Source organism: Elgaria multicarinata, chromosome 7 (genome assembly GCF_023053635.1).
Source record: "Elgaria multicarinata webbii isolate HBS135686 ecotype San Diego chromosome 7, rElgMul1.1.pri, whole genome shotgun sequence".
Lineage (NCBI taxonomy): Eukaryota > Metazoa > Chordata > Lepidosauria > Squamata > Anguidae > Elgaria > Elgaria multicarinata.
In genome coordinates, this window is record NC_086177.1 from 13,339,575 (window position 1) to 13,353,823 (window position 14,249).

Sequence of the window (14,249 nt, forward strand, 5' to 3'; positions counted from 1 at the left end):
GGGAGAAATTAGCTCCAGGAAGGTAGAGGCTGTGGGGGGTGGGGGAAAGGGTGTGCATTTCTGAGGGTATTTCTGATTTGCCAACCATGTTTCATGGCAAACACCATGTTATATTTCTAGCCCTATATCTACACCAAAATTTGCAAGAGAAACATTATGCTTCTGTTCAGCCAGGAACAATCTGGTAACAAACAACATACTAACATTGCTCCAGGCTACCCTGTGACACTAAGTTGTCCAGCCCCAACTACAGTACAAAAAGGTGTGAAATGACAGTGCTTGATCTGTGCAAACGGAGAAGGCAGACATTTATGCTGCTTTAGAGATGATATAAGGCTGATTAAATATTTTACAATGGTTTCCAATTAACTTTAAGCTACAATCCTACACACATGCCATTTAAATGCAAGTTCCACTGAAGTGAAAACTACTTCCACATAAGGAAGCTTCATGACAGTTGTGCTTAAACACATAACCAAAAGTGTAGGAAATGGTACTAGGGAGGAAGGGGGAAAGTGCAATGTTGTGCAGTATTCTTTACACCAAATCACACTTTTCTTTCATGCAGATGAGTGGGGTTATCAAGTCAGTGGTTGTGTTTATACCCTTAGTGAAAGGGTCAAAAACACAAATGCAGTACATCAGTTGTGGGCAAAGTTCAGGCTTGCAGGATCTTAGGCCTTAGCTAGACCTACTGGATAATCCTGGATGGAGGAGGGGTGATCTCGCGTTGCGATTAACGCGAGATCTCGCCCTCATTTACACGTCAGACATGGCAACCTCCGGAAGAGAGGCGTTGCACCCGCCATTTTTTATTTTATATTTAAAGAGACAGGAGCTCAGGAGCGCTTGAGCGACTGGTTGTTTTTTTTAAAAAACGATTTCCCCGCTCCCCCCATCCTACCCCCGATGGAGTGCTATGCCCCGTGCAGTAATCGCGCAGAGCTGGCTCAAGCTGCAACAATGGGCCACACTTTCCATGGTACCGGGCAGAAAAAGCGGGCCCAAAGTGTAGGGCTTTATCCCGGGGCCAGGGAGGGATGATCCCTCCCTGATCCCGGGATCCCTGTGCGTCATCTGGATGCACAGAGACGATCCCGGGGTTTGCCCCAGGATAAAGGCTGGTCTAGCTAAGGCAGTCTTTTTACTAGAACCCCAAAATCCACCACTTGGAGCCTAGGATAAAAGATGTACACATAAAATCAAAGAATTCTGAGCCTTTGCTGAGTGGAGCTCAGTCCTTTCACACAATAATCCACTCCTGGTTACCCCAATTTTTCTTAATCTTAGTAGTATAATTGAGGGGGAGGCGGAGTCATTTTGGTTCCGCTATTGTCAAACAATTGGAAGTCAGAAATCTTTTCTGATCTAAGGCAAATCACCCAGAGATCTACCAGTAGATCCCAATCTAACTTCCACCCACCTCTGCAGTAAATGAATGGCCCAAATCATGGAAAAATCCATTTGTGTGAAAGTGCCAAGCACTGAAAAGTTAGTGACCTGATTCACACATGTTAACCTATGGTTTATTTAAAACTTGGGTTGTTGAATTCTGGGTTGCCGTTATGTGCAAGCCCACCCATACGAATAAACCATGGTTTGTTAACGACAAACAACCCAAAAAGAGAACCCATGGTTTGTTGTTGTTTTGTGAACTCTGGGTTGTTTAAACCATGAGCTGTTATTAAGTGTGAACCCCAACCGGGGATTGTTCATAGGTTCTTTTGCCAGACTTCAGAGGTAGCAGGCAAGAGTGGTTAAAAAAAAGAAGTGCTTTACATGCTAGTTCCACAAAAGCATTTGGGATAGAGGGAGGGAACAGGTAAACTAGAAAGTAAACAAACAACACAGCGATTGAAAAAACAAAGTAAAGGTTGTTCAGTTGTCTGCCAGACAAAACCTGGGTGGGGCAACAAACCATGGGTGAAATAAACCATGGGTTAGTGTTATGTGTGAACCAGATCTAAGTGTTTCCCATACTAGAGAACCAAGGATGAAAACTGGCCACATAATTTTGTCAATACACTATCAGCTGCCTGCTCCTTTATACTAATCCTCATGTTAGTATGCTGGCATACATGCATGTTATTTTTGCCTCATTAAAGTCAACAATTACATGCTGACACTAGGGACAATACCCATCTTGTTTTTCTTCCTGAAAATTCTCATATTAAAAAGGCATGTTGTATTAAGAATATGTTGAGTTTGATCCCCGGTTTGTGTTAGAGGTAGTTAAGTTTGAACGGTTCTTTTAAAACCAATATCCTATAGTTTTAATTATTTTAAAGTAATTGCTTGAAAACTGAAAGAAATCTTTTATTCTCTTAACTATTGGAGATAAATTACCCATAACACCACAGCCATATAGAACGAAGCCCCCATGTCCCTTCTCCATTGCAGAGGATCTTCAGGAGAGGGTGATTTGCAATGGAGAATTGACAGGAGGGCAGGAAAGTGCTCCACCCTTCTGCTGCCAGCTGTTTTTCACCTGAAACACTCCACCCCACCTGACAGCTACTTTTGTACCCAGAGCATTCCAGACTCATGTTTTTGAGGTCGACATAAACCCAGAAAACTGTCTGGGGGGTGGGAGGTAAAAGCATTTTAGGAGGGGAATTTTTGCAGGAACACGAGTAGCAGGAAAAGGATGAAGTACTTTCCTGATACAATTTACTCCCCCGCCCCCCTGAATGTATACAGGCTCTCTGGGTTTTGTTACACTTGGATGCTGTTTAACATGTACTTTCCTCCTTAGTAAGGCTGCTTGTGCAAATTCTTTTTTCCAGCAATCATGTCTCTGCATGCCAAAACTAGTAGGTCCCCAATACATCTAGTTCAACATTCCTACTAAAATAAAGATTACAATTATTGCTTTATTTTAAAGTCTAATTAAAAAACCTTAAATGATTATATACTTTATTCTAATATAACTTGATACAGCATGGTTATTTGCTATTTTATGGTAGTATGACAACCTATATCCATACCAATTTCCAGTGTGTACTATTTATATGCTTCCTTAGTGTTTGTGCAAATGTACTGTTCTCTATACATACCAAAAAGAAATCAACATGGATTCTGTATTGTAGTCACACATTTCACAGCAAATGTTGGCCTCTCTTGTATTTTTATTTTAATACCTCTTAGAAAGGCACCAAATCAGAAAGTTTTAGTAAAAAAATAAATATTTAAATTGTCAGTATTAGTGCAACCACTCGTATTGCATTACCATGCCTAACAGGATTATAAAAATACATGGCCTTCTGGGGAAAAAATGAGAATAAATTTCTGGAATAGTCATATAGCTGCCATAGGGTACATATTTCCTCTGCAGAGAAGTCTGTAACCATTAAATATAGACATCAATGCTTCCTGGTATTCCAAAAAAGAAGAAAAAGGTGGAGAAGAAATATAGATCTTTTGCATATAAAAAAATTGTTGGAGATTTTCTTGCTTCAGTTCCAAAGACTATCTTGATCAGCTACAAAATGGGATTTCTATCAACTCCTTTCTTTGATAAACCATTTCTGGTATTCTGAATTGGAACATGGTCGTAATAAAGGTGCTGGATTGCCATTGTAGGCATTAGATTCAGCTTGTAGGCACTTCTGTGTCTGCAGATGAACTAAAGTTTCATCCTACAAAGATGATACAGAATACATTATCATTGTGGCAAAAACAAAATAATCATTTATAGCAGAGACAGAGTTCAATTTGAGAGTCCAGTTGTATGTATATTAAATATATACTAAAAAATCCTTCATTTTAAATTCTAAGAGACATGGGAAAGGAACGGAGAAGCAGAATTCCATCTGAATAATTTATTTGTTCAAATTTAGAATCTGAAGATTTGGCAATTGCAATCAGGCTTAAGTAAATTTCTCAGCCTCTACCAAGTGAACATCAATAAAGGCATTATTAACTGGAGCTGCTGTTGTTAAAACCCACCAAACTCTAAAATTTGCCTTTTTCTGGTCAGTGGCAAAAATGGGTAGGAATGAACTGGAACAGAGTTCTAGCAAAACTATTTCATCCATATTCATCACTGAACTTAGAATTCAGATATAAACCCTATCAAAGTTCTGATAAAAATTAATAAAGATTATCACAACATAACGGAGTCAGTCTACTTGGTAAGGAAGCAACAATTAACCATATAGCTACGGAACTATGAGAAATCTTAAAATTCTTTTAATTTGAGATTAAATTTAAAATTTGAGAGTGTGTCCTGTTCTTCCTCTGCTTATTACAATGTTAATTGGTTATGTCAGATGGGTTTTCATGAGGAAATGTAAACTGCTGACAATGGGCTGTATCCACATAAACAGTGTACAGATGAGAATGTGTGTGCTGGTGCTAATTATGTTGCATTTGCGTAAACCAGCACTTGTGCAATGTAACTAGCGTCTGCTAGGTGCATTCAAAAACTGAAAAACTGGCACCTTTCCCCATTGCCCTAGCAAGTGGTAGTCACATTAGGCAAGCATTGGTGTACACCAGCACAATATCATTAGTGCTAGCATCGGGTTACAATTAGATCCTACCTATAGTTTTGGGGGCTCTAGCTCTGATGCCATACTAAAACCAACCTTCTTATTAAACAGAGACACTTTTGCAGCAATATCAATGAGTGGAGCGAGAATAAGGTGGAAAAAGGAGATTCGAAGGTGCTTGCCACTGAATAATGTGCTCTGAGAAGCAGTGAGCTCAAATGGAACTGCCATCCTGACATTATTTTGTGAACCGCCCAGAGAGCTTCAGCTATTGGACAGTACAGAAATTCAATAAATAAATAAATAAATAAATAAATAAAGCAATTTAATTTGAAGCTCTTCTCAGGGGCTGAGCTGCTATCCCATCCACATTGCAATTCAGTCTTTTTGTTTGCATTGTATAGCAACTGTTAGCATCCTTACCTCTCTAAGAATAAATTTCTGATTTTCTGGTATGTCCTGGATATTGTCTCGACAAAAGTACATTGTCACATAATCAGTTCCTGGATCAACGGCTGCACAAATTTCAGGATGCCGTGCATTGTAACGTATTTCATTGTGGGAGGTATATTCAAAGAACTGTAAACCAAAAAAACACGTTTCTCTTCTAAACTTCAACTATGCATGTGCAACATTCAGTCCAAGAGCATATTAGAGTATAAATCAGTGGTTCCAAACTTTTTCAGGTAACCGCCCCCTTGGTTCCACAAACTCATGCCCAGTGTCCCCTACCCAACACTATAAAAATCATTATTCAGAATAACCGTTTTCAACAACCCACTAAGGAAGATAATAACAATAAAATTCAAAAGAGTAACAATTAATTGAATATTTATTCAAAATCCGAAGCACCCGTCGCAGGCTTGCCGAGGGAAGGAGGGAAAAGAGAGCGAATGCCTCTATTTTGCAGCCAACATGGCAGGGCACACCAAGCAGGGTATGTCTCTTCATTAGCGTTTTGGTGCTTTTGAAACATTTCAATTTACCGTTAAAAGGACTCTTCTTAAACGGTATTAATACATGTGTGGATTCTTCCCCCATAAGGCTTGGGACCAAGCTACCTTCTCCCATAAATATGTCCCTGGGTTTTAAGATCTTCTGGAGAGGCGCTTCTCGGAAAAGACCACCTCGAGCGCCCCTCTGCTGCCCCCTTGCCTCTTAACGCCCCCCTATGCAATCCCACCACCCCCAAGGGGGCAGTACCGCCCACTTTGGGAACCACTGGTATAAAGCATAAATGTAAAAAACAAGTTTTTAGTCCTTCAGACCAGGAATTAAATTGATAGATAATCAGCAGCACTAACTGTGAAGATAAATTCTGTGAAGAGTTAACATTTCATCAGAACTTACTGGATGGTTGCTCTGTTATGGCTTATTTGAGGTAATTCATTTACCAGGCACTAAATGATGCCAACACAGATAATGATGCCAACAAGATAACAAGTGGAAAGAAGCAAACATACATAAAATAACTCATTTACAGGGAAAAGAAAACGACAGGTAACTGGGTGGAAAGTGGACTAATCAAGGGGCCAGTCAGGTGCAAGTGGTTAGTGTAACTGGAAGGCTTGCATAGCAATCCAATGCACGTTTACTCACAAGTAAATCCTATTATGTTCAAAACAGGAAACAAATGACAAAACAATAATACTTTTACTCACCAAATGCTCAAGAAAATAAAACAATTTTTACATGGCATCTAAGATAGGAAGATAAGTGCCAAACATCTCTGGAGATGATGCTCCATAATTTAGAGGCAGGAGGGAGAATGGAGTGGGAGTTAAGTCAGGAGGGTTAGAAAGTGAATGGATTCAGCTCACAGAGTAACTAGCAGTGGAAAGCATGGGAAAAGACAAAAAGTGAGGAACATGAAAAATGCCAACAGTTTCTTAAGTGTTTTTACCCTGGATGAAAATGAGATCTTACCTGATTTTGTCCCATGCCGTGACATGGATATAATATGACTGTGTGTCCTGTTATTTCATGCTCACTGAGAGGATTGTAATCAAAGCAATAATCTGCCATCCCTCTGTTCTTCACCTAAAAGACAACAGAAGGCCATTGAAAGATAACAGCCCACAGTCCAAACAGCCCATCAGTCACTGCACTTTAAAAATATATATAAATTTAGTAACTTATAATTCAGTATCTCAACAGATGCAGCACTAGGAACACTTAAACAAGGCACTATCACTTTGGCTGAGCAGAACTGAACATACAGAATACTGTTATATTTCTCTCCAGTTTTATTTCGTTGTTGTTGTTTGTTTTTTAATCAGACTGAGTTGGCAACAGATTATTATGTGGCCATACATGCACACTATGGAAATTAGATGAAGCTCTCTTCAAGAGTGAAGGATCTACAGTGGAGCTTTTTAAAACAGGCTGATTATTATTTACGCCAGGAAGGATTCCTAAGTGTGCCCTATAATTGTACTTCCATTTGCTGTAGAAGACCAATGGTCAAAATACCTTCAGCTGATGTATGGACTACTTTTACGATATAATAATTTTGTATTAGGCACTTTAAGAAGATTTAAATAGCTTAAGAAAATTGTTGTTGCAATTTTACTGCTTTTTGAAGCAGTAAATTATTATTATGGTATAATTAACTTTATTATGTATTTTTATGGTATGCTTTACTATTGATGCTAGTTCCAAGTTTCCTTGGACAAGGATATAGTATGATAATATCCTGTTATGTCATGTTAATTGGCAGGACATCCAGGACTTATGTACTACTTTGCTGGGAAGCAATATGTGTTGCAAACACTAGTTCCCAGTGAAAACTATTGTAATATGATCTGATCCTTTTATTTGTATTGAACTCAAAATGTCAGGCCCCAGAGCGACATAAAAGCAAGAATAATTTTCCCCTCAAGGAAATTCACAGCAGCATTACGAGCACAGAATTTCACAAAGCAAGGATCTGCCAAGAACTGATAAAACCAGCAGAAAAGAGAAAAGATAATGTAAAGCAAGCATGGCAGGGCAAGATGCTTTCCGCTAGAGGGAAGGCAGCCCTAACAAAACTGGATAGGGATCCTCTTGGCAAACAGCAACAGGGGGGGAAAGAGAAAAACATTTGTTAGGCAGTTATTTGGTGTACTCCTAAATTAGATTTGTGCAGTATTTCGGGGGAATTTGCAGGTACTGTTCACACGTTGTGGTCTATGCTTTCCCCCGTCCCCCTATGCATGCATCACACATATAGGCACACATGTGAAGGGGTAATTCCCAGGAAAAAGCATGGCTCCTTTCCTGTGGCAAATAATCCATATGCATGAACCAAAAAATGGGAAATGGCCCTTTGTAAGTGAGACTTAGGCCATAGCTAGACCTAAGGTTTATCCCTGGATCGTCCAGGGGTCAAACCTGTTCATCTAGGTGACACACAGGGGATCCAGTGCTCAGGCAGGGGCGAAGCCTGGATGATCCCAGGAGAAACCTTAGGTCTAGCTGTGGCCTATGTTCATGGAGAGGAGATTACCTTGCCTAGGCAGAACAATGGGCTTCAGTGTACAGCAAAGTACAGCTGCCTCAGAGATAACAATGCTTGTGGGAAGCATCCGGCTGGTCACTGTTAGGATGCTGGAGTACATAGGCCCCTGGTCAGACCCAGGACAGCCCTTCTTATGTTCAGCATGTAATAGTTACATACAACTCCATCAGACACTGTTTTTTTTAAAAACAAACAATCACAGCATTCTCCCTTTACACACACTTTCCTCCCACTTCACCTTTCCCCCCTTTAAACAGGAGTTCTATGCGTTTCATTTATACAGCCACAAGATTGGCGCTGGTCTGCCTCATTCTTATGCTTCTTATGACATACTTCTTCTTTACACGCTGAAAGGGAAAGGGGATCTGTTTGTTACTACTTTTTCCGTTTTCACAGAAATTAGGACACAGGCACTAGAAACTGACCAGGAAACTTTCCTGAGTGGCCAGTCATGAACCTGCTATAAACAGCTTGTTCAGAGGAGCTCTAAGACAACTTCTATTGAGAATAGCCAATAGCCTCACAGCTTCTCATGTCGGTACAGACATTTGGGGGTTTGACCTTCTCTGCCCAATCTGGGGATAAAGGTAAGTGGAAAGCATAGTTGGCCAACCAAAAGGTAAGCTGGGGGAGATTGTTTGAAGTTCCATCTCAACTATCTCATGCTCATGTTTCTTTGAACTCCCTTGGCTATTCACTCTCAGGCACGGTTTTAAATTCGGTAGAAGTCACCAGGCTGGCTTTGGCAGGCTTAGCTGAGCGAACTGATCACTGGAGTTCTAGCCAGACTTTCCTTGTCTCTTTGGTCTCCAGCAAGGCAGTATTAGCACCATGATGTGGCATTAAAACCACTCTCTAACAAAATAGCAAGTTTAGGATTTCCCGATCCTCAAATTTCTCCTACCAAGGTCTGCTACCATGTCTCTTGATTCTCCCATTTCCCAACCTCACTCTGTCATGTTCCCTTCCCTCCTTCTGCACATTCTCCCTTCTCCTGCCATCCATCTCCTTACTGTCTTTCTATTTTTCTGCCCTCTTTCCTCCATAAAAACAGAGTTGGAAGGGAACTCATAAATCATCAAGTCTAACCCCCTGCCAAATGCAGGCTCTGCTCTGCAGTTTGCAACTATTTATTTATTTATATTTATTTATTGCATTTATATACTGCCCCATAGCCGATGCTCTCTATAGCTCAACTACAGCATCCCTGGCAGGTGGCCATCCAGCCACTGCTTAAATACCTCTAGCAACCCATCACCTCCCGAGGCAATCTCTTCCACTACTGAACAGTTTTCATTATTAGGAAGTTTTTTCCTAAAGTTTAGCCGAAATCTGCTTCCTTGAAATTTTCACCCGTTGGTTGTATTCCTGCCCTCCAGAGCAACAGAGAACAAGTCTGTTCCATTTTCTGCATGACAGCTTTTCAGATATTTGAAGATGGCTATCATGTCTCTCCTTAATTTTCTCTTCTCCCAGGGTAAACATATCCAGATCTTTCAAGCGTTCTTCATAGGACTTGGTTTCCAGACCCTTCACAATTCTCGTTGTTCTTCTCTGTGTACGCTCGTTTGTTGATGGCCAGATTTACATCAAGCAGGATATAGCACTATGCAAGCTGTATGAAAGCGGTATACAAGAGGCAGGAGCCACACTACTGCTTTATAGCGGTATTGAAATGCATTGACAACTGTTGGGGCCCATTGACACATACCCTATACCACTTTCATAGTACCATATCCTGCTTGGTGTGGCTCCTGCCTCATATATATCACTTTCATACCACTTTCATAGGGCATGTCTGGATGGGGTGATATCCTGGGGATCGTCCCTTGATCATCCCTGTGTGTCCACATGACGCACAGGGGATCCCAGGGGCAGGGAGGGATGTTCCCCCCCATGCCCTGGGATATGGCCCTACAGTTTAATTCGTTTTTCCTGCGGTCTCGGGCTCGTCCCAAGACCACGGGATGTGTGGGCACCCATCCCATTTTTGTTCTGACTCCTTGAAAGTAACCGCGAGGAGCCAGGACCCAGGCACGGGGCTCCTCAGGAGCTCTGTGCCCATCGGCGGTGGGGTGGGGGGAGCAGGAGGGTTGTTGTTTTTTAAAAAATAAGCTTACTTTTTGCGTAGGAGTGCTCCTGCGCCCATTTTTTATTTAAAAAACCACCACAAAATGGGGGGCGCGAGGTCCTCTTCCTCCTGGGCCATCACGCGTGCGTGTAGATGAGGGGGACAATCTCACTATCATAAAATTGCGAGATCATATCCCACCACCCCCCTCGTCTAGACATGCCCATATTTATTTATTTATTAATTTATTACATTTTTATACCGCCCAATAGCCAAAGCGATCTGGGTGGTTCACAAAAATTAAAACCATAATAAAACAACCAACAGGTTAAAAGCACAAATACAAAATACAATATAAAAAGCACAACCAGGATAAAACCACGCAGCAAAATTGATATGATTAAAATACAGAGTTAAAACAGTAAGATTTAAATTTAAGTTAAAATTAAGTGTTAAAATACTGAGAGAATAAAAAGGTCTTTAGCTGGTGACGAAAGGAGTACAGTGTAGGCGCCAGGTGGACCTCTCTGGGGAGCTCATTCCACAACCGGGGTGGAATATCCTGCTTGGTGTAGATCTGGCCAATGTCTTTCTTAAATTGGGTGCCCAAAACTGGACACAATACTCCAAATACAGCCTGACTAACGCAAAATAGAACAGAACTATTAGTTCCTATGGTCTGGAAAACATGTTTCTCTTAATGCAGCATAAGATTGCATTAGCTTTCTTAGCTGCCACATCACACTGCTGGCTCATATTCAGCTTGTGATCCACTAAGACACCTAGGTTCTTTTCACATGTACTGCTGCCAAGCCAGGTCTCCCCCATCCTCTATTTGTGTCTTTGTTTTTTTGTACCTAAATGCAATACTTTACATTGAACTCTGCTGGATCTCATCTTGTTTGACTTGGCCCAGTGTTCCAGTCTAGATCCTTTTTGATTCTGTCTTCTATGGTGTTGGTTTGGTCTCCTAGCTTTGTGTCAGCTACAAGTTTGATAAGAAACCTCTCTATGCCCTCATCCAAATCATTTATAAAAATATTGAGCAGCACATAGCCTTAGACAGAGCACTGCAGCACCCCACTTGATACTTCCCTCCACGAGAAGCCATTAGTTAACACTCATTGAGTATGGTTGCTCAACCAGCTGTAGATCCACTTAACTGTAGGATTGTCTAACTCACATTTTACCATCTTGTGAATAAGGACATCATAGGAAACCTTGTTTAATGTTTTGCTGAAATCAAAACATACTATGTCCACAGAACTCCTATGGAACTCAGGACCAAGATACCCCAAGGAACATTTTCCACTATATCAACCTCCCAGACTATTACGATCTTCATGAGAATTGTCTGTGCCATGGCCTACAGACTTCCATTTGGCATCCCTTTCTATTGGGTTTATTCCTTTTAAATAAGGTTGTTGTTGTTGTTTATTCGTTCAGTCGCTTCTGACTCTTTGTGACTTCATGGACCAGCCCACACCAGAGCTTTCTGTCGGCTGTCGCCACCCCTAGCTCCCCCAAGGTCAAGTCTGTCACCTCCAGAATATCATCCATCCATCTTGCCCTTGGTCGGCCCCTCTTCCTTTTGCCTTCCACTTTCCCTAGCATCAGCCTCTTCTCCAGAGTATCCTGTCTTCTCATTATGTGGCCAAAGTACTTCAGTTTTGCCTTTAATACCATTCCCTCAAGTGAGCAGTCTGGCTTTATTTCCTGGAGTATGGACTGGTTTGATCTTCTTGCAGTCCAAGGCACTCTCAGAATTTTCCTCCAACACCACAGTTCAAAAGCATTTAACTTCCTTCGCTCAGCTTTCCTTATGGTCCAGCTCTCGCAGCCATAGGTTACTACGGGGAATACCATTGCTTTACCTATGCGGACCTTTGTTGTCAGTCATCTAATTTAGCCTCAGTGATAACTATCAGATTGTATTGGGGTTTCAAGTTCGTCCTCTTTGTTTCCCATGCTCCCATGTGTTAGTATATAGACAATGGAATCCAGGGTGTTCCACCTCCCTGGTTTTCCTGCTGTATTTACCTGCCAATTATTGGGATCTACCTCTACTGTCTTGTCTCCTCCTTTGTGTTTGTGTCTGTAATACTTGCCTCAGTAGTTAGCTCTGGAGTTTTGCCACCCCCCACTTCTCAGAGTGAATTTAACCCACCCCCACTTGATTAGATTTCTGGGGTTTCTGCCAAAAACATTCTTTTCAGTATCTGTGAGGTGCACACCATCATACTCAAGGGGTCCTTCATAGGCTATGGTCCATGAAACCAAACCTTTTCTGATGACACCATTTGTGTAGCCATCTGTTCACTTTCAGTATCCTTCTTTCCCTACCAATGCCCTGACTTTAAACAGGAATGACTGATGAAAACAGCACTTGTGCCACTAAATCCTTTACTTTCTACCCAGAATCGTCATAGTGTTTTGATATTCCTTATGGTTGTATCATTTGTTTCCATAAGGATCAGCAGGAGAAGATAATAGTCAGTTGGTTTGATAAGTCTTGATAGCCTTTCCATCAAGTCTTAAAACCATGCTCCAGGAAGGCAAAACACCTGCCAAGATGACATGTCCATTTTGCACACAGCTGCGTCCGTCCCTCTCAGTAGAGGCTCTCCAGCCACTATCACATGTCTGTTCCTCCTCAGGTTAGTGGTTAAATTCCTCCTATCCATGTGGGCCTGAGTGCCTATCTCAGTGTTCTGTGGACTGCAGAGTGGTGTCCAACCTTTGATGCATCACCACAAAATCCTTGATAGTGGGTGCTAGACTAACCTTGTCACAATTCCTATGTTAAGACACAACAATGACTTTGTCCTTCTATCTTTCAAGTATTCCTCACTCTGGCCTGCCTTTCACTCTCACCTCTTCCTCTTTCCTCCTCTCATTGCTTATGTCCCCATTTCTCCTCTTCTTTCCACCCCTCTTCTTGAGGATCACGCGGCTCTTTCAAGAGCCTCCTCAGCCTTGACTGTGCTACCCCCTCTTCCCCTGCAGGCTGGCAAACACAGTGCTTAGCAGTGATATCATTCTTGGATGCTGCTGTTTTCAGCTGACCCAGGCCAGCCTTTCTATTGACCAGGATAGCAGTAGATGGGGCAGTGACCCATGGTGGTCTCCCATGGTAGAGCAACAAGCTTTGCATGTTGCTTCTCACATGGTGGACAACCATTCAGTTGTGCCATCTAGGCAACTATCCAATCTGCCTAAATGTTTGAACCATCTGTGGAAAAATCAAAAGGTTAAACAGTTTAGTATCTATGGGAGGCCAAACTCCATGATGACGGGTGTCCTTATCCCTCTCTGGGTCACAAACCTGGCCAACCACAAGTTTACTCTACTTGAGATAAATGACAACATTTTTATTCCCTCACCTACCCAACTGCACCATTTAGTTCTGTTTGTTATATTAATTTAGAGCTGATTTCTGCTTTGCCTACCACTCCTGAAAAAGAGAGAGAAAGCTTGGGACTTGTTGAAACCACCTTCTGAAGAAGCATTTTGCTTACCATCCCAAAGAAACCAGGCCTATCCTCTGGGACATGGAGTTCTGGGTAAATATTCTCCAAGTACCATTTGAAATCCTTGCATTTCAGTTTCTCTCGAAGCAGCCTTCTTTCTGTCACATCTCCATAAGGCTCCTAAAATAAAACCCATTTTTTATTTAAATAAAAATAAAAATTTGAACAGAAGAAAAGCTGCAACATAAACTTTCCAGAGAGAAAAATGGGACCCTAATAATATGAAATTTGCTTTGAGTATATCAGGTTTGTATGATTTGTGCCCTACCAAGCTGGAAACAGCCCACCAGCCATGTATTTAAGGAGATTCCCCAAGTTTGGAGGCTATCTGATGGGAATTCATTTGCTTAAGTATTTTGTGTGTGTATTATATCCGCCCCCACGAAACCATATTGGTTGGCAATAACTGTAATTCTGCATCAAATTATTTCCTTTCATTTATATATAGCAAGCATGGGGACTGTCCAGCCCACAGGCCTGATGGGAACAATGAGGAGTCCCCATCCACCTGGTCAGTTTGTCCTCCGCCTCCATCACCTCTTCTCTGGACCCTTCTGCCCAGCCCCAGACCAAAATCACTCTGCAGAGATAGAAGGTAACAGATTTCTCCTGCTTTCAGCTCTGCTGCACTGCAGTTAGGCTTGAAAAATGTC

General features: G+C 41.6%; 1 protein-coding gene across 1 annotated transcript in view; it reads right to left on the reverse strand.

Annotated features, from left to right (window-relative positions):
• Positions 1 to 3,393: 3,393 nt before the first annotated feature.
• Positions 3,394 to 14,249, reverse strand: part of GALNT12 (polypeptide N-acetylgalactosaminyltransferase 12) — a 37,975-nt gene continuing 27,119 nt past the window's right edge. Inside the window, exons 7-10 of the mRNA XM_063130218.1 lie at positions 13,585 to 13,716; positions 6,420 to 6,533; positions 4,917 to 5,072; positions 3,394 to 3,638 (exon numbers count right to left, since the gene is read on the reverse strand). Coding sequence (XP_062986288.1) covers positions 3,501 to 3,638; positions 4,917 to 5,072; positions 6,420 to 6,533; positions 13,585 to 13,716 — 540 coding nt within the window. The 3' untranslated portion in view covers positions 3,394 to 3,500. The remainder of the gene's footprint in view (positions 3,639 to 4,916; positions 5,073 to 6,419; positions 6,534 to 13,584; positions 13,717 to 14,249) is intronic.